This window comes from Durio zibethinus, chromosome 25 (genome assembly GCF_047325235.1).
Source record: "Durio zibethinus cultivar Kanyao isolate XHJ-2024 chromosome 25, ASM4732523v1, whole genome shotgun sequence".
In the NCBI taxonomy this organism is placed as follows: Eukaryota; Viridiplantae; Streptophyta; class Magnoliopsida; order Malvales; family Malvaceae; genus Durio; species Durio zibethinus.
Window position 1 is genome coordinate 19,678,573 of NC_143186.1, and position 27,843 is coordinate 19,706,415.

Genomic DNA, 27,843 nt, shown 5'->3' on the forward strand with positions numbered 1-27,843 from the left:
TTACGACAATTGATGTTTGATGTGATAATTTTAATACATTAAAAAATTATTTAATAACAATATAAAAAAGCTTCATTAAAGCACTAATTAGTAAAATCTTAAAAAAAAAAAAAAACTATAAAGCAATTAAATTCATGCCAACAAGAAGCTATTGTGACAGGTTTCGGTCTCGAACCTTAGACGAGAAATTATCGTTCACGTATGTTTAAGTGCGGTGAGTGACACACTCACTCAATTTGATTAAAAGCTAACTTAAGTATACATAAATAATAATTTTTTGCTTAAGATTGCATGATTGCAAGATTTAAGATTGAAGTTCGTGACACTATCATAAAGCACCAGATAGGTGAGAAAAAAATTTTAAAAATCAAAAATTAAATTAAAATTATAATATTTAATTTAATTTGAATCAATATTTTTTTGTAATTTAGATTAAATTTATATATTAAATATATAAATTAGATTTAAATTAAATTTTAAATTAAAAATTAAAAATATAAATATAAATCAAATCGAATTATATATTTTTATTAATTTATATATATTTATTAAATTTTTATAAAATAAAAATAATTATTTTATATTTAAATTTATTAAAATAATATATAAAAACAAACAAAATAAGTTTAAAAATTAACAAATTATATCAAACTAGTAAAATTTGATTAAAATAATATAAAAATTAAGTTCAGACCAAATCAGTTTAAATCTAGCCGATACCATCCATTCATCCTTACCATGAAAGGCAAACCAATGGTTCAATTAGAAAGTAATTAGGTAATCTTCAATATTTTGGTGAGCTTCAAGGGCATAGCTGCAAAACTTTCCATAAAAACTTGTATGAAATGAAAGGATCAGAAAAAAAATGAAAAAAAAAAAAGCGAAGAAAAGGAAAATAAAAACTAAAATAAAAAAAAAAAGAGAAAAATTACCTTTCACAATTATTCTTTTTTTTTTTTTTTGGCTCTTTCTCTCTGCAAAGCCAGATAATTTATGAGAAGAAGAAAAAAAACGATGGCGTGCAAGTGTGGAGGATGCCACTACACTTTGAACGCAAAATCGAGCTTCGATCGCGATTTAGCGAAAACGCGTAAGTTTCTTCTTCGAAACGTTTCGGCGCTCCGCATGTTCACAAACGGCTTCTTTCGTAGTAAATGGCGATCCGTTGCCGCTAACCGTCGCATTTTCAGGTCGGTGAATTACATTATCATATTATCTCTCTCCTTCCTCTTTGATTACGAGAAAATGATACAAAAATGAAATTTTTTTTGATATCTGTGCTTGAATTGTTTTTGCCTCATTTTTTTTTCTTATAATTAGTTTTATTGAAAAAAAAAAAGGATTTTTCGTATCTATGAGCTGTGCATTGCAGTTAATGTTTGGTTGGCGATAATATCAGAAAAAAAAGAGGAAATTTTTTGAATTAATAAATATAAAATCAGTTTTTTAGAGCTGAAATATCAAATTAAATAAAAAATTTTATTTATTTAATAAATTAGAAGAGAGAAATAATAGCGATTCAGACAAGAAAAAGAAGAAGAAAGCATTTGTAATGCCTTTATCAAATTTTGAATTCATAAAGTCAAGCTTTTGGCTTTTAGACATGTGGCCAATCAGCGATTAGGAAAAGGAATTATTTCTTGGAACCATTCCAGTAATTAAGCTAGTGTTTTTTCTTTAGCAAAGCTCATGTTTCTGGTTGTGATTGAATAGGGATTATCTTAATATAGTGAAGTAAGCATGTGTTTTTGTTGTGGTTGAGTAAGTGTTTCTTAGTTATATGATGCTTTTGTATATATTTATTTTAGTTTGCCTGGAAAAGGGATTATCTCTGTTCATACAAGTTCCTGCTTAGGTTGCTGAACTTAAAATTTTGTGGCTTTTTTCTTTCTCCTTTAGCAGATTTTTATATGTTTTAGTATTGTTATCTTGCAGCATGGATGCCCGAGAGAAATCGAGATCTACAATACTGGAATCATCAAAAGATAAGAGGGTGCCTATTTTTGTAATGATGCCCATGGATGCATTTGCTCTTGATGCCTCTGGGAGTCCAAGGATTAGAAAGTAAGGTTTTGGCCTTACATCTGCTCGATTATCACTATATGTTATGGTTTATCATTTCTAACAGAGAGGTAGACTCTATGCATTCCTCATACTTGTCCGCTATAAGGAGAATATAGCCACTTTTGTACTAATTAACATGGTCATGTTATAGGATCCAATTTTTTTGTTTTGCTATCTTAAATCTTTGATATTATGTCTTGTTTTACTTTTGAAAATAAAATGGTTTTCAAGTTGGTCTTTGTTGTTTCAGAATCAAGGCCTTAACCGTATCTCTAAAAGCACTCAAGTTGGCAGGTGTTCATGGAATTGGAGTTGAGGTCTGGTGGGGAATAGTGGAGCGTTTTTCTCCTTTTGACTACAATTGGTCTCTATATGAAGAGCTTTTTAAATTGATATCTGATTCAGGGCTGAAGTTGCATGTTGCTTTGTCTTTTCACTCAAATGTTCACTCATCTAATGGAAAAGGGGGTGTGAGTCTTCCTCTGTGGATTTTAGAGGTTTGCCCATTTACTTGTTACACTGCTATGTAGTTGCAAACTGAGTGATAATTGCACAGTTGATTTATGGTCCTTTTAATTGTTTGAACTAAAGGTTTTATTTTGTGCAACATATTAGACTGGTAGGAATCTTGCTATTTGATCCACCAATGGTGATGTGATAATTATGACGGCAACTTGTTATGCTGTCTTCTTATTTTTTATTTTCCCTCAAAAACCATTCACTTTTGCTAGTTGATCTACTATTGTAATCCTCTAGGTAAGATTGCATTCAATCTTCCAATTTGTATGAATCTACTCCAGATGACAAGATGAGAAATACATAAAGAGGTCCTTATTTGTATTATGATTATTGTGACTGCTAAATTACTGCTATCTAATACTTTTCTTTTCTTCTCTCAGATTGGTGATGCAAATAAAGATATATACTATCGAGATCGATATGGCTTCTCCAACAATGATTATCTTACACTAGGGGTGGACCAAGTTCCTCTATTGTCTGGCCGGACTGCTCTCCAATGTTATGAAGACTTCATGCTTAGTTTTGTTAACAAATTCGAATCTTTTATAGGGAGTGTAATTGAAGAAATAAGCATTGGTCTTGGTCCTTCTGGAGAACTTAGGTACTGTATGGTTCTTATGTCATTCTTTTCCCTCTTTATGTTCAAACTGTGAAGTTTTTGTTGAAACATAATTATGAAGCCATTGGATGTTTTTTTTAGTGTAGGTATCCTGCTCATCCTTTTGGTGATGGTAGATGGAAATTCCCTGGCATTGGTGAATTCCAGTGTTATGATAAGTACATGTAGGTGTAAAGCTTTTACATCCTATAATGCAAACTCAGATGTTTCATTATTCTCAAGATTGTTTTGCTTACAGGATGGAGGACTTAAAGATGGCTGCCTGCCGAGTAGGAAAGCCACAATGGGGAGACAGAGGGCCACAGAATGCTGGCTGTTACAACAGTTTTCCATCAGGCGTGCCCTTTTTTGAAGAGGGACAGGAAAGCTTTCTATCTGATTATGGTCGTTTCTTCCTGGTATGTATGCTTTATCTATTAATATTTTCATACCAGATTTATGTCTAACAAATTTCCATATGAATTGAGGTGGATTAATACTCTTCAACTTTCATGCACTATCTCTATTTGTGCTGCTACAATACGTTAACTGAAAAGGACTTAAAATATCCATTTGAGTTTGATGCATTCAGCCATTGACAAGATATTTGCAATACAGAAGTGCTGTGCTAAGTTAAATGTTCATTGACAGTCATAGTTATGGTTATTTATTATCATTGCAACATTTTTATTTTGCAAGAAGTTATTCATCTACTAAAATGGTAATATATGGGGTAAAGCTCCTGGTTGGAGTTGTTATTCCTTATCAGTAGCTATCAAATCATTTCAGAAATGATCAAATAATATATTGCTTTAGACCAAGGTTACTAATAAGTAAAGGTATGTATTAATTGGGGAAGTGTGTTTTGCTTATAACATCATGATTTCAGAAATTCACTGTGCAATGCCCAGCCTCACATTAAAAATGATTACCAAAACTTACTTAGAGTTATTCAGAATCTAAGAAACCTGACTTTGGAATGATCTTTTGCAGGAATGGTACAGTGGTAGGCTGATTTGTCATGCAGATGCCATTCTTGCAAAGGCAGCAAAGATACTGAAAAAATACCAAGAAGATGAGCAAACTTCTGTTATGTTGGTGGCTAAAATTGGTGGAATTTATTGGTGGTACCAGACTGTATCACACCCTGCTGAACTTACTGCTGGTTACTACAACACTGCTCTCAGGGATGGTTATGATCCAGTCGTCTCAGTGTTGTCTCGCCATGGAGCTGCTTTGCATATTCCGTGAGAATTTCTTCTCTATTTAATTCTTTTTTTTTCTCTTTCTTGATTTCTTCTTTACCTAGATGGGAGCTGCTTTTTATATTCCGTGAGAACTTCATCTCTATTTAATTCTTTCTTTTTCTCTTTCTTGATTTCTTCTTTACCTAGATGGGTTTTTTGTTTGGTTGTGTTTCCTTTTCCAAAAACTTTCAGCACAATGCATTATTCATTTAATGACTTAAAACATTTTGGTGCAATTTTTTGGGGAAAACTGATACTTGCCCAAAAAATAGAGTGGACTGATCGACATGCAAGGCTGTGAATCTCCTGAGTGATGCTTTATTTTGTAGAAAGTTTGAAACCAATTTGATTCCTTTTGTAGATTGATCAAATCTTGAGGTTAAAATTTACAAAATGAAGTATAAGATGCTTAGGGAGCAGCAAGCGTCAATATACTTGGAAGTTTGCCTTGTCTTTTTTGAACTTCTATGCTACTTCATTGTGTACCTCCTCTTATCTAAGTTTGTGCATGTATAATGGTTGTAGATATTTAGTCATATTTCTTTCGGCATTTTCATTTCTTTAACTTTCCCTACAGCTGCCTAGAGATGATCGACAGTGAAACCCCACCGACATATCTTTGCAGTCCTGAAGGATTACTGAAACAGGCATGAGTTATCTCTCTGTTGAGAAATTTTCTTTTATTCTTTGATCTTGAAATTTGTGATTTTAGTCAATGCAATTTTATCTGCTTAAATCTACAAACATTACCATTCCTTCATCTGAATTTATTTTTGTATTTGATTAAAGAAGTTTATGTGTATAGTTCCAATGATTGGTGCTGTGTTTTGACATTTCCCATTATGCCTATTGTGAACGATATTATAATTTGATGCTATCTGTTAATTAGCTAAATATGTTCATTGCAGAAAAACTAAAAAATAAAACTATATAGAAAACTAAGAGTAAAACTGAATGTATATTGAAAAACTGCTCATAAAGAATTATACATGCACCTTAGGTTTATATACAACTAACTAGTGGGTATACTAGGAAACTAAATTTTTCTAAAACTGATCCTATAATTAAGGGATTGTCTATACTAGTTTTCTGTCTTTAATTCTAAGGATACAAATACTTAATTCTAGAGATTCAAATATAAATATACAGATTACAATATTACAACCTGCTGTAAATAAGTGTTTTCTCATACTCCTCCTCAAGCTGGTGAATAGGTGTTTTCCATTCCCAGCTTGGAAATAATTTCTTGAAATGTTGCACTGCTGAGACATTTAGTTAATGCATCTACAAGTTGACCCTTGGTTGATACATATGGTGTACAAATCAACCCACTGTCTAGTCTTTCCTTTATGAAATGCGGGTCTAGTTCAATGTGTTTTGTTTTGTCATGTTGCGTATGATTGTGTGCAATACTTATTGCAAACTTGTTATCATAGTGGAGTCTTATTGGTTCATCCCACTTGATCTTCAAGTCTTCTAGGATAATCTTTAACCATAGTAATTCACAAATTCCTTGAGCCATTGCTTTGAACTCTGCTTCAACACTTGATCTTGCCACCACATTCTGTTTTTTACTCCTCCAAGTTACTAGATTACCACCTAGGAAAGTGTAGTAGCTTAAGGTGATCTTCTATCAGTTATTGAACCCGCATAATCTGCATCTGTATATGCTTTTAGAACCAGCTCCGAATTTCTTGTGAATAAGATACCTCTCTCAGGATTGGCCTTCAAATAGTGCAATACACGGTAGATAGCCTACAGGTGCACTTCTTTGGGACTATGCATAAATTGACTTGCCACACTCACAGCATATGGTATATCAGGTCTAGTATGTGAGAGATAAATGCATCTTCCAACTAATCTCTGATACATCTCTCTATCTACAACAGTATCTTCATTAGCTTCTCCAAGTGTATGATTAGGATCTATAGGGGTATTTACAGGTTTACATGCGAGCTTTCAAGTTTCCTTCAAAAGATCCATCATATATATTTGCTGTGAGATGAAAATATCATACTGTGAGTGAGCTACTTCAATTTCTAGGAAGTATTTCAATCTCCCTAACTCTTTTATCTCAAATTCTCTAGCCAAACACTGTTTTAGAGATTCTTTCTTTTTTTCATCATCTCCGGTTATAATTATATCGTCAACATACACTAATAGAACTGTGACTCTACCTAAATCAAAGTGTTTGATAAACAATGTGTGATCTCCTTGACTCTGCTTATAACTGATCAGCTGATTCTGTGTACCTTTTAGGGCTTGATGGGCTGCATTCCCTAGTGCCTAACATATAAAAAGAAAAGGGAACTGAACTGATAGGTTGTGTTTATCAAAATCAACATCACCCTTAAAGCCTTATTCCTTTCCAGACATCTGGTATAATTATGAAATGTCTTGAAAGTTTCTCCTGGGTTACAATATTTCAAGAAACAATTCTGTTGTCACCTTCCTTCTGTACTGCCCCTGAGGGCTTGGTTGTAATCTGTGACAGCTATAGAGGAAACAGCTTGTTGCCTGTTATAAGGAGGTTTAAATGGGTTGTTTTTAAGACTATATGATATGTGATTTAACAGCTAAAGAGTGTGAATATTGGATGCAACTTGTCTCATTCATGTGCATCTCTTGTGCCAAAGACTAATTTCTTTGATCTTCTGAGTTTCAATACAGATACAGTCTGTCTCAAAGAAAAGGATAATTAATGTGATTGGAAGAAATACAACCGAACGGCTTGACAAAGTAAGTGTCATTCTATCTTAATAAATTCTTGTCTACCTTTAGCTTAATAACAAGATTTGGTAATTTAATTGTTTTTCTGGTCATGACTAATATGGTAATTGTGATGGCTTTTAACTCTTTCGACCAAGGTAACCCTGGTCCTTCACCTCTTTTGCCAGTATTTTCTTTACTAACGTAACTCATTTGCATTCTCTGTCTCTGTCTCTGTCTCTGTCTCTCTCTCTCTCTCTTAAATTCTTTCAGACTGGACTATGGAAAATTCATTCAAACTGTTACAATCCCCAGGCAGAAGTTGTAAGATCATTTACTTATTTCAGAATGAATGATAGTATATTTAGGGTTGAAAATTGGAATAACTTTGTACCTTTTGTCAGAATGATGAGCACAGATTTGTAATATACTGTTTCAACTGTCTAACCATTTTACTAAAGCTAATTAAGATCACCCTGCCCCTACCTTATTTTTTTTTCCTGACCTGGGGTACAAAGGGAGAATAGCAAAAGCTTTTGTAGCCCTGTCATATATCTAGTTATACATCCTTACATCCTCAATCAGTCCGGCTTTGAAATTTTTTTATGATGTTGGAAAATAAATCCAAAAAATATAGAAAAGTAGAAACTTGGTTGGCTAGATATTAGGGTTCCAGCATATTGAGATATCCATGTTAGAAGTGAAGTTGGTTTTGCCACCATGCTTGATGCTTTTATGTAGCTTGCTGGAGCTTCTTCTCCAGGAGGTGTGAAAAAGGCACCATTGAGCATCATATCTCCTTCTGATCTCCAATTCCAGTTCTTCCACTCAGCATCTAATGAGCTTTCACGGTTTGTCACCTGATTAAAAAATAAATTATTGACAACACATGGAAGCTCATGGAGTAAATTTTGAAGAGATTGAGTTTGTTATTTTAGGAGAAAGATTCCATAGAATAGCCAGCTTTTCAAAAATTTTATGCTTGTCTTCTAGCTCTTTTGTGTTCTGACTTTCAAGGCCAACATGTTGGTCTTGTTATTTGAAGTTATGTCTTGTTTCCCTACCAGAGTCTACAGTATTAACAATGTTGTGAAAATACCCATGCCTGCACCTGAAACATTTTGGCAAACTATTTAGCAACCATTTTTAACGTTTATATAGGTATGACTGTTGATGATGAAGCATATATCATGCTCCCCAAAGAAATTGAAGGTAATTGTGACCCATAAGCATGCCTTCATTGTGATGTGGCATATAGTTTTTAGCAGAAATTTGTATCAATGAAGTAATATTATTTCATATACAATTTTAAAATTTTCAGCTAAAGTCAGAAATTTACACTATAATAATTGAATTTGAAATTATTCATGGGATCTAAGTCCAGTCTATTTGTTTTTATCTTAGAATAATCCCAGAGAAAAATATATTAATTTTTTATTAATCTTTTAGTAATAACCATCACATGATTTTAATAAATAAATGAAATTGTTGGTAGTATTATAAATGAAAAATATATTCATCTTTCACTAATCATTTACTAGTAATCTTCTCTGTTAACAAAGATATTGACAATTTTCCCCCAAATTTATCTCATTATCCAAGAAAATCCAATACTCTTTCTCTTCGAGCTGAGCTTCTGCTGTTCTGCAAGATCTACACTTTACATCCAAAATAACCATAGGAACTTCAAAGCAGGATGCTTTTATTCAGTCCTCTCACTTCACCAACAATTCCTCTAACCTCATCTCAAAAAACCCATTACTCCCCTTCACTTTCCTCTCTTAAAAAGCCCTCATCTTTTTTCTCTATACCAAACTTTCCCAATAAAAAAAAAAAAAAAAAACCCAACAAGAAAACTTTTCATAGTCCAAGATAGAGGTGATGACTCAGCTGATGGTCCAGACAGGTTAATTTCAGCAATATGTTATTTTTATCCTTTCTTTGATGGTATACAGTATGGCAATTATGTTATAACACATTTCACTTCAGTTCAAGTGCTTATACAACCACTTTTCCTAGCTATTAAACTGTTCAGAAGCTTTCCTTTAAATGGGTTCTTAGTGTTTTTAACTTTGTACTTTGTGGTTGTTCAAGAATCCAAAGTTTAGTAGGTATGTGAGGTTTAACACCATGCAGGCTATTGTGCTTGATGTTTTGTTGATATCTCCTGATCAATTGGAGAGGAGTTTCAATCCAAGAGATGGGTTGGGTTTGGATTTGGTGATGAGCTTGGATGGCACTGTGTTTTTGTTGCTTTTGGTTTGTTTGATTTATGGTTCCTCTCCTTGCTTGTTCGGGCAGTTGCCAAGATTGCCAATTGTTGCTGAAGCTGCTGATAGGCAAGGTCTTTGATGGCCTTATTTGGTTTTGTGTAATCAATAGAAAATGTGGCCAAAGTGAAGGAAGATATACATTAATCAGATGCTTCTATGTCCTGTTTGAAATAAAGGATAAATGAAATGAAATTCAGTATCCCATTGTTGTTTTTCTGCCCCCTATATGGTATTAATGTTTGATAAGATTATTTATCTATTGGTAGTTAATGTTTGATAAGATAGATTAGTTGAATTGAAGACTGGCAAATTTGCTACACTGCCCAAACTGGGATGGTTGCATTTGCATAGTGGTTGTTTATCTCTTGTTTTCACTTGGAATCCATTTCCGAAATTCTGAAATTTGTCACTGCTTTTGCTCTTTCATTGTTGGTTTGTTTTGTTTTTGTTTTTGTTTTTTGTTTTTTTGGCATTGTGTTGACTTGGATTTGCAGTGGGAGACTGAAACCTTCATGGGAAACTTTCTTTGTTAGCCTTTCTCTTTTGAGATAAAATTGAAATAAGAGTTTGGCAAAAATACTAGCACATTGGCCTACGAACTAGAAGCTTTAAATCTTTACACATTTTGTTGTTGTGGACTCATATTGGGCAGCATCTGAGGCCGTAAACGATTTGAATAAATAAAATCGAAAATGAATAAATAAATGTATGTCTACAGTTTGATCGTGTATTTTTAAAGATGTTCAGGTTTGATTTGCGATTGATCTGAAAATTGTTTTATTCATTCAAGTTCGGTTTGTTTAAATGGTATAATGTTCATGTTCAGTTCGTGTTTGTTTTGATTAAATTAAACGAATTGATTCATGAACATATATATATATATATATATATAAATATGTTTTTTAACAATAAATAAATTATAATAAAAAAAATTTAAACAAATTTTAAAATAGATCTAGGTAAAAGATAAAAATATAATTTTATTAGTATTATTATAAATAAACAACAAATGAATTATAAACAAATAAATTTGTTTTTAAATATAAATGAATTAAACAGATTTTTGTTTATGTTTGATTTATTTAATAAATAAATATAAAAATATTATTTAAAATTGTTTGTTAAATTTAATAAATGAATATAAATGAATAAAAATTAAATATATTTAAGAATAATTTAACGAAAATTCTGTTAATTTACAAATAATTCAACAAAATTACGTTAATTTACACTTGTAATGTTGATTTTGATTTTTAGTTATTGCGAAACTTATCATCTGTCTTCTAATCGTTGCAAGAAAATGTGTAGAATGCATTAAATATGAAAATCTTAAGTGAAAAAACAAAATCGAAAATGTTTAAAAGTAAACATCTCCCAATGATCTGTTTGTAGTTATGAAAATCTTTAGCATGGTGGCATCCAATTCATAATATTGTGGGATGTTTGCCTATTGTTTTTGTAATTGTGGATCCCTCATCTTTGATTAATCCTTGGTTAATTATAATTGCATCCAAATTGAATAATTATCTCATAGGTTAAACCTAAAAATAAAATGATTACATCTTTTGCTAATGCTATCCAATGGCCACCTTGTCCATGGACTAAAAATAATTAATTATGTGGTTAATAAACTTAGTTCGTGAATAAGATCGAGTCAAATCCGTTTAGCCGTTGAAAAATTTTGTTCAAAATTCGATTTGTCTATTTTTTTTTTAAATCCATCTATTGCTTTCTTTGAATCCAAGATATAGTTTTGAGAAAAAAATTTCTAATCCAAATTTATCAACTCCCCTTAAGGTTTGATTATATATTTCTTTAATTTATAGTTATGGGCGACAACGATTAGAATTATATTTGATTTTTTCAAATAATGTATAAAATTATAAAATTTTAAATTTTAAATTATATAAAATCAAATTTTATCAATTTGATTTAGTGATTTTTTAAACTTAATTTTTTGTATATTATTTTAATATAATTTTAAATATATTTAGATAAATTTAAATATAAAATAATTATTTTATTTTATAAATTTTAAAAAATATATAAAAACTAACAAAAAATATATAATCTATTCGATTTTTCACTTCTCGATTCAAGTTAATATATATTTAACATTTAAGTTTAATTTAAATTAAATAAAAAAATATATATCAAATCAAATCAAATATTATAATTTTAAATTAATTTTTAATTTTAAAAATTTTTCTTACCCATCAACCGCGTAATATATGTATTTATAATTAAGTTAGTATGTTTGAGTGTAATTAAACATTTTTAATAGTACTTTTTATCATGTGATGTAAAAAAAAATAGTTAAGTTATTAAAATAAACTTTTAATAAAATAATTCATTTTTTGGGGTAAGTTTGTTATAAAGTTAAGCGCTAGATCAGGAAGAATCATAACCGTCAAATTGTCATCGTGCCTACAACCAAGCCATGAAGTCTTTTGTCGGTGGAGGTTTTCGCTAACGTCGCAAAGCTGATCACTTGCCGTCCACCTGGAGTTCTCTCATTGAAAGTTTCCAGCCTGGCTGTTTTCGGTGCACGTGGCATTGGCCCCACATATAGAAACTTAACTCAAGTTCCTGATTTTACCAAATTGGCCTCCTAATTTTTATCAAACTACGGTATTACCCCAAATTGATTGGTTACTTTCTCATGGAGTCATGACCATTTTAATCCTGCGCCGACACTGTCAAGTTGGCATCTGTTAATCAATCGGACGGTGGCAATTGATCCAATTTTTGGATCAACAACGTCGAGGGCCAACGATTGGTGATTAGCATGAAATTTTGTTAGAAAAACCTAAGCCATTTATTTTGATTGAAGCCTTAATATAATCATGGAAGTTTAAAGTTTCTCTTTAAACTTTTTTTTCGTGATTATGTGTATTAATAAGATCCATAATCTCTGTTTGATTAAAAAAAGATGAACCAATTTAAATAAAAAAAATAAAGTGGGTTGAATTAGATTTAGTGATTTTTATGTTTATATAACATTAAATATTAAATTTTATATATTTTTATTATATTTTATATAAAAATTACATATCACAATTTATATTAACAAAAAAATATAAAATACAATTTTTTATCTTATTAAATCAATATATAATTATTATTAATACGAAAAATCACACTCAACTTATAAAAATATTATTTATTTTGATTCAAAAATCTTACAATTTTATTTCACAAAAATGTCACATAAATTAAAAATAATATATACCTTCAACCAATGTAAGATTGATAACTCTTCTCTAAGAGTATGATATCTTTTTCTACTCTAATGAAGGTCTATCATTATCAATTGTGATCTTATAGTTTAAAAGTATTGTGCACCTTCAATCAATGTTGGATTAGTAACTCTTTTTAGGATTTTAATATCTTTCTCTGCTTTAACGAGGGTTTATCATTTTCATTGATGTATCATTAGCATTTTTGAGCAGTGACATAACATTAATATTTCGAAGCATATTATCAAATTAATTTTGATATCAAATGTCACAGTTTACATCAACTTATAAAATGTTATCTTTTTTAATTTTAAATCTCATGATTTTATTTCATAAAAAATATCTCATAAGTTAAAGATGTTAAAATACTTATATCTCAAAATTAATTATAATATACAACTAATAAGAGATAAAGTGTTACATTCAAATTTTACGTAAATTTATTTATATATTATTTTTATATCGTATTTATATCCTATTAACATATTATATTTTAAATTACCATTAATAGATCAAATTCTTTTGGATACAGCCAATATTATTCTATGCTTGCAAAATGGTTTTTGGTGTGACCATTTTCTCAGACTGAAGCTTTAGTAACATGCCTTGATTTCTGAGGCAGAGATGCTAACAGCACGTGACATGTTTCCTTCTGCTTCTTTACTCAATCCCAAATCTTCATTAGATTTTCATTCCCAAAGTCCCTTCCTTTTCTTTTCTCTTTTTGGCACTCCCTTTTTTGCCGGCAGCTGTTTGCTTAAAATCAAGGGTTTGGTCTTAAACACCTTACAGATTCAAATGCTTACCATCATTTATTTTTTTCCCCTTTTAATAATGTTTAATGGAAGTTCAAACCATAGTTCCCAAAAGTTGAACGGAGTTGAAGTTTACCATAATCAAAGCTGTTGTTGTAGCTTAATTATTGAAACCCACATGCACATAATAGACCATTACACATTTATAAAATAAAAAAATAAAAAGATTTGAAGAAAATATTCAAAGAAACAAGAGATGGGGCTATTAAATTTGTCTAATATCTAGATTCGAATCACTTTGCTCCTAAAGCTAAAAACATAAAATTATTACTGTAAATAAATGCAAATTATTTAAGTGGCAATTGGTCTCAATTCCAGCCCTAGTGGCCAAGTACTCCCAACATAACCTTACCGTAGTCAGTGTCTCATCTTTCCCCTATTGTCACTCTGAAAGTCTCACTTCCCATTGCTCTCTTCCCCACTCTCTCACTTTTTCTAAACCAGATCATGTTTAGTGGCTCCCCTGGTAATTTAACCAAAATCTAAACCCATTTCCACTAACCAAAGTTTTCTGGTTTCATCTATAATAGACACCCTTATAAAGTCACACTCACAAGCTATCTATAAAACCAGGCCTCCTCTGCTCCCTTTTCTCACTCTTTCAAACCCCAAAAACACCAGCACAGTGGCTTCCTTTGTAATTTAAGCACGTTCCGAGCCTGTTTTCCCCTCTCCAAGCACTAAACTTTGCTTACTTCCCCTATAACCGGCATCAAAAACACTACAAAACTCTCTTTTCTTTTCCTTCACTTCATCAAGAGAAAAGAACCCAGAAAGGAAAACTAAACCAGTGAGAAACAACACAATGCAGCAAAGGCAACATTTTCTTCATCTTCTCATTTTCTCTGTTTTTCTTCTCTTCCAAACCTCAAATGGCCATAACATAACACGTCTACTAGCAAAGCACCCATCTTTATCAACATTCAACCATTACCTTACTCTCACGCACTTAGCTCAAGAGATCAACCGTCGCACAACCATCACTGTTCTTGCCTTAGACAACACTGCCATGTCATCTCTCTTAGCTAAAAATCCTTCCATTTACACCTTGAAAAACATCCTTTCCCTTCATGTTCTTCTTGACTACTTTGGTGCCAAGAAGCTTCACCAAATAACCAATGGCACTGCACTAGCTGCTACTATGTTCCAAGCTACTGGGGTGGCTCCAGGAGTCTCAGGATTTGTTAATATAACCGATTTTAAAGGTGGGAAAGTTGGTTTTGGAGCTGAAGACAATGGCGGAAGTGCGGATTCCTTTTTTGTTAAATCTGTTGAGGAAATTCCTTACAATATATCTGTGATTCAGATCAGCAAGGCTTTGCCTTCTGCTGTAGCTGAGGCACCTTCTCCAGGGCCAAGTGAGCTGAATATTACTGAGATTATGTCAGCACATGGATGTAAAGTGTTTGCTGATACTCTTTTGGCAAATCCTGAAGCCATGGGAACATATGAGGTAAGCTGAAAATTTGTTATTTTATGTAAATGTATTAATTTGATTTAAAATGTTTCTGAGAAGATTTGATTTTTTAGGCTGATTAGTGAAAAAGAAGGTGAAAGAAATAAATGGGGTAGAGGAAAAGGAGGAAAAGGATAGAAAGAGCTTATTTTGGGCCATTTGATTGAGGGATGATGATGGGATTTTGGTTTAAAATGGAGCTGGTGGAAGAAATAGTGTAAAGTAGATTGAAAAGTCATGATATTTGCTTAAGATACTGTTGTCTTTACTCTTTAGTTGACTAATTTTAGTTTTCACAAATCAAGGTTTTGTTGGAGGGTGGGTGGGTAATTTTTAATTTAAAAGTATGACAATGACATCTTGAAATTTTGCAAAAATTTTTTTTTGTTTTTGCATGTGAGTTTCTGGACAAGGTCTAGAGAAAGCAATCCAGATCTGGGTTTGTTTTCTTTCCAGTTGGATGCCAACTGCTAATGTGCATTAAAGTGTTAGGACCTAGGCACATGCACATTTTTTTCTGGATTTAACACTATCCCGCATTAGGAAATTTACATAAATAATTTTGATTGATCTTATGATAAATTGCTTGTTGGTATCCAATTAAGCAAACGTGTAGTAAATGCATGAGGCAGTTGTTCTGCACATAAACTCAATGATAGGGGTAGTTTAGATATGGAGTTGAGCTAGAGATAGGTTAAGTGGTTGGAACTTGGGAGTGATTGTGACAAAAATAGGTTAGAAGCTAGTAGTAATAGCAAAAACAAACAGCCAAGGAAGGGTACTGTTCTGCAATCTTATGCATATTTGGGATGTTTCTTCAGGTCAAGCTGCAGGGAAGCTAATTATTTAAATGTAAAAATGGGGAAAGAGATCTGTGTGAATTATATTGTAGTATAAAAGTTATTGACATTTTGCTTGTTTGTTACTTCATAATCTCTAAATTTATCTTGGATTTTCTCCCTTCGAAAATTTTATGGTAAAGGGTTTTTGAATAATGAACATGTTACCGTGCTTGATTGTAGGACAATGTTAATGGAGGATTGACTGTGTTCTGCCCTCTGGATGATGCATTTAAAGCCTTTTTCCCAAAGTACAAGAACTTGACAGCCTCAGGGAAAGCATCTTTCCTTGAATTTTTTGGTGTGCCAGTGTACCAATCTTTATCCATGTTGAAATCCAACAATGGACTCATGAACACATTGGCTACAGATGGAGCTAGCAAGTTTGATTTCACCGTGCAAAATGAGGGCGAAGAAGTGACACTAAAGACCAAGGTCAACACTGTCAAAATAACTGGGACTTTACTGGATGAGCAGCCCGTTGCAATTTATACAATTGATAAAGTCTTGATGCCTAGAGAATTGTTCAAGGCAGCTCCGACTCCAGCCCCAGCCCCAGCCCCAGCCCCAGAGGAGGCAGCAGATGCACCCAAGGGATCCAAATCCAAATCCAAGTCCAAGTCCAAGTCAGCAGCGACACCAGCATCAGATGCACCGGCTGATTCACCAGATGGTGACGCAGCTGATCAGACAGCTGATAATAATACTGCTGTGAGTTTTATGGGTGGAAGGTTTGTTGGTGTTGGATTGAGCTTCTTGTTTGTGTTTTTGCTGCTGTAAGTTTTCTAGTTTAATTTTGTCTTCCTTTTTTCATTTCATTTTTATATTCTGGAGAAATAAGTGATGCCTCTTATTGCCAAATTTATTACTTACCTTCAGCGTGGTTAGGTTTTTTTTTTTTTTTTTGATATTGTTTTGGTGTCTGATGAGTTTTCAAAGTATTTTCTTTTGTGTTTGATAGATTAAGGTTTGTTATTTTCTTTTTGCTGGATGTAAGTTTGATTATTGTTTATTGTCAAAAGACAGATCCTTTAGATCTAGTAATACACGGTTTATGCCAGCAGTTTTGACTTTTGATGTTCTTCTCTTCTTAATTACAAACTCATTTATGAATGGTTCACATGATCATATAAGTAAAACGGCAGCATTTAAAGGAAAGACCAAGCTACAAAATGGTAGATCACTAGATGAAAGGATCACCAACCCTTCATCTAATCATCTTTGAATTTTGAATCAAAGAAAAAGGGAATTACAAAATCTTAGCTTATTGTACATGTCAAAAGGGGGATGTTCAAGCCTTAGATTGCTTTTAAGTTTTTAGGGGTTATTACTTATCATACATTAATCTACACTGCCTATGGAGGTATTTTTAATTGGTTTCAAGACAGACGTGCTTTGTTTGTAAAAGACCAAAGAAAATACCACATCAACTGATGAATTCATAAGAATTCCCGAAGGATAGATTCTTCCAATTACGTCATGTGGTCTGGTCTTCTGATAAAGGGGACAGGGCCACGGGGGAATCTAACCCAGTCGAACGTACCGTTAGTAATAAGTAGAGCCCGCACCGGATAGCAAACAATGGCAGGGAACAAAGACTTAAAAACCTCATTAAGCCATTTGGCACGAGTCCCACAAATCTAGGAGTTTCTAAGCAAAGAGTAAAAGAATTGCAGTACCCTACGGGAGGATAAAAGTTTGTGAACAAGTATAAGATAAAGTTTTCTAATCCTTGGCATTGTGTGAAAAGTGAAGTCAGAAAGCTATTTGGATCCAAGTTAATAAAGGACAATACAGTCTGCCAGGTGGTGAATGAAAACTAAGATGTTTCTGCTACTTGGCAGACAATACACTAGTGCCTTGCATCACAAATAGGTCGAATTACCCGTCAAAGATTTAAACAAAAAATTATAACTCATTAAATGAATTTGGATATAACTTTTAAATCTATTTAAATTTTGAGTCAAATTTTAAATAAAATATTTAAAATCCAAACCTAACTTGATTTGATCCGAATTCACATGAACATGCATAAACCGCAAAACAATTCATAGAATGATAATTCAGACGAGGAAAGGTAACTCTAGTGCTGAAAAACAGCAGCATCAAATCATTAACACAATTACATGCTCAGAGGTGATGAAACTAGAAGCTTATTGAAGATTACCTTGACGTTATTACAAACAACTTTTTTTTTTTTTGAGATATTCTGTACTTGGTGATGACAAAACTAGAAAATTAGTGCGTAGAGCTAGAACAAAACAGCAAATGACAACAACAGTATTACAATGGAAAAGGTGGAAAGGGGCAAATAAGGGGTTGGTGAATGGTCATCAAGAGGCACATAATCATAGGGATTTGGATGGGAGGGGTACTGGCAGCACCGCAGCGGAGCTGGTGGACAGTTGGCTTGAACTGGACGTGATGGTGGAGGTGGAGTTCTATATGAAGGATAGACAGACAAAGATGGGGGTGGTGGAGAGGCTCCATATGAAGGATAACCAGAGAGAGGCGAGGTTGGTGGGAGAGGATGGCAGGGATGTTGACATACTGTGCAATTCAAGCAAAGAGTTGGTGAAGGCAAGACTTCACTAGAATCATCCCCTAAAACCATGTAATTAAGGTCGAAGGCAGATATCAAAAGTGCCACAAGGAAGACAAATGCTGGACACATATTCAACCTTGACTAAAGAAGTTTCACTTCAGAAAAGATGCAGAAAGTGATTGTTTATTCAGGGGAGTGATTCTGACAATCTGTGAGTTCTATGGGATTGAAGAAAGTACGACACTTATAACCTGAGGCTCTCTCTACAGGGTTTGCTTAGATCTTTCATCTTTTTCTTCTGCATTCCTGGGTTTTTTGCCGCCTGGCAGACCACCTGTCATTGTTATGAAGAGGCAGTCTAGAAGCTTAACTAGTTTGGATGGATCCAAAGGTGAAGACAAATCATTTCTCTTTTAACCTGATTGATCTCTTTTAACTGATCAATGTTTTAAGGGTGTTCTACGTCAACAACTTGATAGGATTATTTTGAAAATATTCTGAACTAAGGATGACAAACATATGAAATCAAGTCTACATGTCAACTAATTTAAAGATCAATCACATAAAAGGAATAGCCCTCTAAGAATATGAGTAACAAGCAGATAAATTTTTTCAGACACCAAAAATGCCTGTTAAACATAAAACCATACCAAAAGCAAAGGAAGTTGTAACAAGGAGGAAAATCAAGCTAGGATATCAAGGGTAATATGTGTCATTCCATTTCTACAATCATCTGTCATAAATAATGTAAATAAACTACAAAAAACAAGGATTGCCGTGAATTCTAAGGTGTTGATGGGAGGGGGAAGAGAAGATTGCAACAAGGATAGTAATATACTGCCATATTAGTTATTAGACGATGATTTTCAGCATAAATTATTTAAAAAGACCATCAAAGGTAGGCACATCTAAAAAATGTAATACAAAACACTATTGTGTTATTCATGTCAACATATATTGACTATAGTAATACATAAATTTTTGCAACAATCCAAATGTAAGCAAATTTGATCCCAAAGGGAAAAGATGCTAAAATTACCTCGTATAATTATTTCTTGTAGCAAAGCTATGTCTAAATTGGGCATATTCAGATGCTGTTCCCATTCATTGTCCGCATGGTCAGACATATGATCTGTAGTCTGTAAACCAAATTACATAAGAGATGATAACTAAGACCTTTTTGCCACCGTTGCACTTTTTCTTTATCAGAAAGAGTTAAAGACAGGATGGAGAAATAAAGGATTAATAAATAGAAACAAAAATAGAGTTGCCTAGCAGATGCTATGGTATCATCAACCCAATTTTACTGTTCAGGGTTGTTAGCAGACCTTGACTTGTCCAGATCCCGCTTGTTAAAATAAAGGGAAGATGGTTGGTCACTGAAAATTGATATTGTAGGCTGCGGAGAAAACCCAGCATAGCTTCTGTCTACCTTTGCTAAGCATAATTCATTAATGTGTAAGAAAAGCTCATGCTTCTGGGCGAAAGGTTGAGCTGCATATTCTTCATAAGGCATCCACTGTGGGAAAAAAGGGGCAAACATATGAGAAGAAAGATGTTTGGCAAATGCACGCATGAAATCCTGGCTTCTTCACTCTTAAGCAAGGTAATGAACATTCACCTTAAGATAGCAACAAAGACTAAATTACTAAACAACAATCCGAGGCAAGCATGCTGTGGACAGGAGTATAGTATCTTTTCTTTTTCTGTCAGGAGGGGGTTGGGGGGCTAATGCTAAGTCACAATGTTTTAAGTTGAAAAGGAAATGCCTTTGCCAACAGAAACTATCTCATCTAGAGCTAATATTTTGCTCTGAAAAGTAACTACAATCGAAGCAGCAAGTTAGAGACTTTATTGCAATTTGACTCAAACTTGTGTTTCTTAACATTGTTAAAAATAAGTGGTAGGCCTACATGTATCAGGTCTGTGAAAAGTGCTGGTATACTTGTACATACTCTTAGTTCAAGACTAGTTACTGAATGAAGGAAATAGCGCACAACAACATGAGTCGTACCTGGGCTGCCTCAATTTCCAACTCTTGCTCCTGAATGTCAAAGGATAGTGGACGCAACATGCATATGAAAAATAGATCTGACTTCTCGAAGAATGTCCTGTGTGATTGCCTGAATTTAATAAACGGATGTCAAAATAAAGAATTTACTAAAGCCTGGTATATGATAGGGTACATAAGATGATATAAATCTGGGAAAAGCAATGTCAACAAAGTTTGAAGAACAATCCACACAAATGGGTTAGGAGTTGTTGACTTAGAGTAGTATTTTCATGGAAGCTCGTGAACACAATTCATGCTCATCAAAAAACTGTACTATATATACTCGCCATATCCACATTTTTGAAAAACCAGCCCAATTTTACACAACCTGGTATGTCTGTAACTATTATCTCATCTGAATCTTTCATGCCTGTCATTTTAGATTTACGGCCACATTTCCACAACCATTGGCCAATTCTAACTAGAGTGACTCAAAAAATAATAGTGAAATCAAAGGGGTATTTTCTTATTAGTTTTTGGAAATGCCTTTTAACCAATCACAATTTATGGGATCAATATAGGCCATATATATAATGGAGCGAAAACTATTTTTTCCCTTTTCAGGAATTATTAATATAAGAAGCAGTGCTTTTTAGGTTTTCCCAACCAACACAATGTCAAACTGTCCTGAAAAAAAGACATGGGGTTTTGAGGGAAGCATAGCATGATTGGTAACATATGTGATGTAAGTTATAGATGTATAACTGAAATTATTGAGATATAATTGTGCAGCCTAAAGACAAGAAGACGTTTTACTCATGCAAACATTGTACCTGAATCCTAGGACCTCCACAAATTCTGTGTCAATCTGAAAAAGGAAAAATTAGAGGTCTCCACATACTTGTGTTTAATACTAGACTTAAAAACAAAAAATATTTATACATACTCATCAATCATCACTTACTCCTGTCTCTTCTTTTACTTCTCTTATAGCTGCCATGAAAATATCCTCGCCCTGTTTGTATAAGATCTCATTTATTATTTGATAGCAACATGAATTTAGTTTTTTAGGTGATGTGAAAATCCTCATGATGGCATGCTGGGACATACCTCTTCAACAACCCCAGTAGGAACTTTCCATATGCCCGTTCCTCGAAAAGGACCACTCTTTTCCTGAACTACAAGCACCTATCAGCCAAGAAGATTCATATTTAGAAGCAGATATGAAAGAAAAAGGCTTGATTAAACTGAAAACAAAAGTTCTATACTATCATTACTTATAACAAGTGTACACTTAGGAAAAAGGCTAGATTGTGGGGTTACACTCATATAGATAAGAAAAATGTAGAGTTCTGCTAAGAAAACTCAGATGACAAGCAACATGTGAATCTGCGGATAGAAACTCCATGTAGATGTGAGCATGAGCTTCTGAACCGCTGCATCAGTTACATATAACTTATTAGGTCGAATATTGTATCTTTCTATTTGGCATTATGGTAAATTTGATGACTTAGAGTTTGAACATTCGAAGAGGTAAGCTTTGGGATGTATGAAACCTTTGGAATGCAAAACCAAGGTTCGAATCCATTGCCTGTAAGGGATACATAATCTATTAGAAAATGTGTCCTCTACAATAATATCAGTCAGCAGTCTAACCACTGACCAGATTCCAGTGGACCAGGTGAAACTTATAAGCAAAAAATTTAGCAGGAAGGACCAAAGGGAAGAAACCAATTAACAAGCTCAACATTCACAGCATAAAGAATCAATTAATCTTTTGCTTTAAAAAAATTAAAACAAAATGAAGTTAAGGGAATACCTCTCTTTTATGATTCAAGATAATAGCTCCAATGCCTACTCGGTGTGTTGCATTTGCAGGGATAGTGTTAGGTGTCTCAGGAATCCAAAAAACGAGCATGAGGTAACTTGGTTCAGCATGGTGGTATCTAAACCCCTCCTAAAATCAATGTAATGTGTTTCAAAGAACTTGACAAGCAAAACATCATAATTATCAACATCAAGAGATGAAAAGGGCAACAGAAAAGTTTAACAATATCAAATTTCAATATCCAACAAAGCTAAAACATAAATTCAAAGTTTTGTTCTACAAGTTCGGACTAGGCAAGGGCATAATATTAGCATAGATTACCTTCACTGCAGTTTCAACTAGATGTACAAGCCCAATAGGCAATTTTATCCAGACTCCCTTTTTACCCTGCATAGTGAATTCCAAATGTTATGGATATACACTGTAAAAGTAAAACCAAGAAACTTAAAACCCTTACATCAAGTTTCTAGAAGATGATGAATAACTTGATTATGCAACTAAGAATCCGAGCAGCAATAATTAAAGCAAGGATTTGTTCATTTTGTTCAAATCACAATCACCAAAAAACACCAATTGATAACTTAGTTAGATCAGAATCTACTAAAATCACACTTCCTCGTTGTTACTTCACAAAAATCCTCAACAGAGAGAATAAAACTGGTGGCTCCAGATGAACATTTACCAGTTGAGATCAGCTAAAACAATTCAAGATTAGAGTTATCTCCCAATCATGTTCCGTTAAAATCACAAAAGCTAACAAAGAAGGTATCAATTGCATTATTCAACCTGTTGCCTCCAATGCAATATGGAAGCTCTGAGCAAAGTAACAAAGGTGTCAGAGTCCACATGCTCCTTCATTTCCACGATGACTCCTCCATGTTCATCATTGATAGATGGAAGCAATTCAGCATGCCAAACTCCATTGCTGCACACCTGGCTTCCAACTACATCGGATAAGCCCTCTGAAATCGACATCCTGTTCCAACCATCAATAAAACATCAAATTCAAATTCTTAAAATCAATTCCCTAAATGAGATACCAAAATAAAAGAAATTAAATTCTTTGGACATCAAATACATACATGACACATACGTAAGTGATTGCACAAATACATGATATATACATTTAACATCCATTCAATACATATATATACTTTCATACATCATGCTTATGTAAGCACATACATGATCCAGTGCACGCGCATCACGATCGGTGCGCATGCACGCGCACAAAAATAAGCAAAATATAAAATAATAAAAGCAGTTCAAGCACGACTACTGAGCTAGGATAAGACTCTGTTTGGCTAACCAATAAAACTACATATTTAAATCAATTCAATAAAAAAAAGGAAAAAAAAAAAAAGATAAAGGATGAAGATAATGTGAAAACTCCGTTTGGCTCCAAATTTGAAGTAGTGAAAATGAAAAACACTCTGTTTGACGAACTACTGAGCTAGGATAAGACTCTGTTTGGCTAACCAATAAAAGACTAGATATTTATGTTCGGAAGGGGTGATAAGAGTACGAAAAAATTGTGTTGATAAAACTTATTTATACGGATTTCAAGATGAAACTTGATTTCGAACTAACAAATAAACGAAAAAGATCATTGAAATGATTCATATATAAATAAAAAATTTTATATCATTAAAAAATTTAAATAAAATATCTTATATATACATAAGATTTAAGAATCCAATGATTCATATATAAATAAAAAATTTTATATCATTAAAAAATTTAAATAAAATATCTTATATATACGTAAGATTTAAGAATTCAATATTTTAAATTTTTGAGCTCAAATGATATAACATGTATGTATAAACTCTTTTATATTACATGAGCTCTAAGTGTAATATATTTCACCATCAATTTAAATCAATTCAATAACAAAAAAAAAAGAAGAAAAATAAAATAAAGGATGAAGATAACGTGAAAACTCCGTTTGGCTCCAAATTTGAAGTAGAGAAAATGAAAAACACTCTGTTTGACAAACCAGAAAATGAAGGAAAATTTTTATCTCCGAACGAGTTAAGCACGTTACACTCAAATTTCTCAAATAAGAGCTAATAAAGGTAATCTTCAAATTCAAAAAATAATTAAAAATTATTACTAAAAATCTGCTATTGACTGACAGTCATTAACAATTTAGCACAACCGAACACAAAAAAATTCATCATCAAAATACAAAATCAATGTCAGCTTTATCACCTGCTGATCAATGAACAGCGCGAGCCAAGAATCGCAGCGTTTTGAAGCCAAAGGACAATCACAGTGTTAATCAATAAGTAAATAAATAATAATAATAATTGAAAAAGATATTGAGATTCGGATTTTGAATCTTTCTTAGAAATGGAAAACGAAGGAAAAATAAATGGAACAATAATTCGAGACGTTTGAAAAAAGGCGTACTGGTTGTCACCGCTTTAGCGCGTTGCTATTTATAGTTGGGCTTTGCATTTTGTTCATTTATGCGGGGAAAACTATGGTGCGATCAAGTGGGTGCTGACGTACATCCATTCGTTTTTTGGGCCAATAAAATCCTGTCTCAACGTAATGTGGGCCCCGTCCTTCAGCCGCCTTCATTGGCTTTTGCTTACGTGGCAGATGTACAGAGAGAGACCGGCGAGAGCAATGAAATGCTGGAGGATTATTAGCCACTTATTTTGAAAATATAGTTAAGTTACGGACAACCCCTGAAAATACGATTGTTCTAGAGTCAGATTAAATTTCAAAATTTTAAAAAAAATTTTAGATAAAAAATTAAAATTTATTAAACGAATTTTAATTTTATTTTAGATTCACTTAAATTTTAGATTAAATTTTAAATAAAATATTTAAAGTTTAAATATGATTTAATCTGATCCAAATTTATATTTATATAAATTATTTATTTATATATATATGTAAATTATATATAAATTAATTTATATGTATAAAAATAAAATAATAATTATATACATTTATTAATTTTTATTTTTATTTTTAATTTTTAATTTTAATTTATATATATGTAAAGTAAATATAATTTTATTAAATTTAATTCAATCATTTTTTAATATTTTATTATATAAATTAAATTTAATGAATAAATTTAAAATTTATTTTTTAATTTGTATCAGATTTAAAAAAATTTTACGACTCAAAATTGAAACTTGAACTGAATTTAAATAAAATATATAAATTATTAATATTAAATATTAACCCATGAACACCTTTGCTTAAATTATTGCATATAATAGAGTGTTTTAGGGGCATATTTGTACTTAAACTTGAACATATATATATTTCGCATTAAAGTGTCAACCGGGAAGATTTTGATTATGACAGTTATTTGATTTAAGTATGGTTAGAGGAGACTTTTAACTTTTTTAACAAGGCTTAAGAAAGAATGTTTGAAACCAGTCATAGTTTCATTCACCAACTTTTCAATTTATTCAATTCAATCACCTTTTTCTTTTGTTTTTTTTTTTATAACTATTAGCATCATCGTTCTTTTTTAATTTTGATTATATTTATTTGAAACTATAGATGCTGCCATCAAGTTAGTTGCTGAGAAATAGACTACATTACTATATAAACATCTTTAAATTATTAAATTTTGCTGATTATTCTTTTGATCAATTAATATGTTATTAAAATTGATACTTAAAAATTACAGATTCAATAAAATTTATGCGTGTAATATTTTTTTAAATAAGATAAATAATAAAATAAAAGGTTTAAGGGTAGATTAAAATTTTTTTTTAAATTATTAAATTTTAAACTAAAATCTCATAATATATGAATTTATATTATTTCTTCCGTTCTATTTTTTATCCATTTTTTTTGGAATGTATCAAAATGATATCTTTTTTTTTTTTTAACATTTAAAATTTTTACTTTTTATATTTTAAAATTATTTTTTATAAATTTTCTTTTTAATTTTTAACATTAAAAATCGTGAAAATTAGTAACATTCAAATAATTCGGGATGAGAAAAAAAGTATTTTTCCTAATCACATATTGGGGATTTGTTTATAAAACCAATTCAATTTGAAATGAAAGGAGTATATTTTTCAAGAAACCTCCCTTTCGTGTTCGTGGCAATTTACAGTGAAACTTTTTTAGGATTTAGGTCATCAATCATTATATCATGATTTAATGTTTAATATTAAATTTTTGTTATTATAATTTAATTTTATTGAATTTTTTCATTACATTTTTAATTTTATTGAAATATTGTATGGATTTCATTACTACAAGTGACAATTTTTTGTCAATTTGGTCATTTTTTGTTCAAAAACTAAAAAATTCGATAATAAAATTCAATAAATTATTAAAATACAATGATAAAATTGGACGTTAACTTCACACAAAAAGACATCTTTTCTATACACTAAATGTAATAAAAGAACGAAAAATCATGCTTATATTTTCTAACTATTAAATAAATTTGAAAATTTTTATATTTATGTCGTATAAAATTTAATAATTTGTGTATTAATATAATATTTTATACAAAAATTATATGTCACAATTCGTATTAATATGAAAATATTAAATATATATTTTATTTTATTAAATTTATTTATAATTTTTATTAAAATTTTAAAGTGTCATCTTTATATCTTTTATTCGTATTATTTTTATATAATATCATTATATCATGTTTAAAATTATTAAATCTACTATTAAAATAACTATGTGAATAAATTACTAACACCAAAAGACCAAATTCAAATAAGCTTCAATCATAGAATCATTCAAATTTTAAGTAAGAATTTATCAAACTCTATATATTAAGATTTGATATCATGATTTTACTAATGATGACTTTTCCAAGATTATTTACAAGTTTGAATCATTATTGGCTTATAATGGTACAAGATTCAAAATCATTATGTACGACTTTGAAAACGATTTGACCAAAGTAAATGTATTGGCAAAACCATAGAAATGATTTTCATATGACTTGCTTCTTAAGTAACGAGTCAACAAAATTCATTTGTTTGCTTTTAATATGTATTGGTGTTCAACCATATATAGGACTCTACCACTAGATTTTTCCTAAGAGAAAAAGAAAGGTGCAATTTCAATTTCATTAGCTTTAACCCATTTGTATTGACAACATATTTTCGTTATATGTTTTTAAAATAAAAAAGTTTTGGATGAATAGACTGCTTAATATTTTATTTTGTATTTCAACAAAAATTATATTTTTAAAATTAAAATTAATAAAAGAATCATCGATAATATTAATATAAGTAAAATCTTATAGAAGATATAACTTAAACTATTAAAAATATAATTTAATTCTTATTAATTCATGTCCCTTTTATAAAAGAGAATTTAAATTTTAATATTTACAATTTCTTCTTCTATCCTTTTATAAAAAAATTATTCTTTAGTAGCTATGAGTTTATAAAATTGAATCATGGGTCATGGCTGCTAATAGTCTAGTTTAATTGAGTTGACTTCCATTTGTTGCTCACTTGGAAGCACAAAATCATGAGCTCGTTGCCCCCTCGCTCTAAGCAAAACTACAGTCAACAAAGCAATAGTGATTCAAAGTCAAGAATATACAATATTGTTTTGAGAAGTTATTTTCCCACTAACCTCATGAAAGACTAGAATAGTCTTAGTTAATTACAGTAGATTTTCACCAACTCTTAAAACTAGAATGTTACTATAGGATAATGTGAAAGCAAAGAAAAGTATTATATGTTAGAAAAA

At 31.6% G+C, this 27,843-nt stretch overlaps 3 protein-coding genes across 10 annotated transcripts; 2 read left to right on the forward strand and 1 right to left on the reverse strand.

Moving 5' to 3' along the window:
• The first annotated feature begins 930 nt into the window (after positions 1-930).
• BAM4 (beta-amylase 4) lies at positions 931-9,609 on the forward strand. Of its 7 annotated transcripts, XM_022861007.2 has the most exons (12): positions 934-1,190; positions 1,936-2,064; positions 2,315-2,561; positions 2,964-3,184; positions 3,289-3,366; positions 3,441-3,600; positions 4,175-4,428; positions 5,006-5,075; positions 7,099-7,167; positions 7,411-7,461; positions 8,299-8,349; positions 9,274-9,409. In XM_022861007.2, the coding sequence occupies exons 1-11, from the start codon at positions 994-996 to the stop codon at positions 8,302-8,304; spliced, it is 1,482 nt and encodes a 493-aa protein (XP_022716742.1). In that variant the 5' UTR covers positions 934-993; the 3' UTR covers positions 8,305-8,349; positions 9,274-9,409. The 7 variants fall into 7 exon arrangements, 6 of the variants coding, with proteins under 6 accessions (XP_089610601.1, XP_089610604.1, XP_089610602.1 ...); XM_089754475.1 differs by lacking the exon at positions 8,299-8,349 and having other exon boundaries at positions 931-1,190; positions 9,274-9,609; XM_089754478.1 differs by lacking the exon at positions 8,299-8,349 and having other exon boundaries at positions 932-1,190; positions 2,359-2,561; positions 9,274-9,609.
• A 4,093-nt stretch (positions 9,610-13,702) lies between these two features.
• Positions 13,703-16,822, forward strand: FLA1 (FASCICLIN-like arabinogalactan 1). Its single transcript, XM_022862147.2, has 2 exons — positions 13,703-14,917; positions 15,943-16,822. Exons 1-2 carry the CDS (start codon positions 14,270-14,272, stop codon positions 16,537-16,539), a joined length of 1,245 nt encoding a protein of 414 aa, XP_022717882.1. The 5' UTR covers positions 13,703-14,269; the 3' UTR covers positions 16,540-16,822.
• Positions 16,823-19,222: 2,400 nt separating this feature from the next.
• LOC111275587 (nudix hydrolase 10-like) lies at positions 19,223-24,541 on the reverse strand. Of its 2 annotated transcripts, none has more exons than XM_089754179.1 (10): positions 24,340-24,541; positions 22,912-23,101; positions 22,447-22,512; positions 22,117-22,254; positions 21,408-21,485; positions 21,262-21,312; positions 21,131-21,165; positions 20,319-20,427; positions 19,633-19,823; positions 19,223-19,443 (listed from the first exon to the last, which is right to left on the reverse strand). In XM_089754179.1, exons 2-10 carry the CDS (start codon positions 23,098-23,100, stop codon positions 19,392-19,394), a joined length of 909 nt encoding a protein of 302 aa, XP_089610305.1. In that variant the 5' UTR covers position 23,101; positions 24,340-24,541; the 3' UTR covers positions 19,223-19,391. The 2 variants fall into 2 exon arrangements, with proteins under 2 accessions (XP_089610305.1, XP_022716739.2); XM_022861004.2 differs by lacking the exon at positions 24,340-24,541 and adding an exon at positions 23,208-23,320.
• Between the last annotated feature and the right edge of the window lie 3,302 nt (positions 24,542-27,843).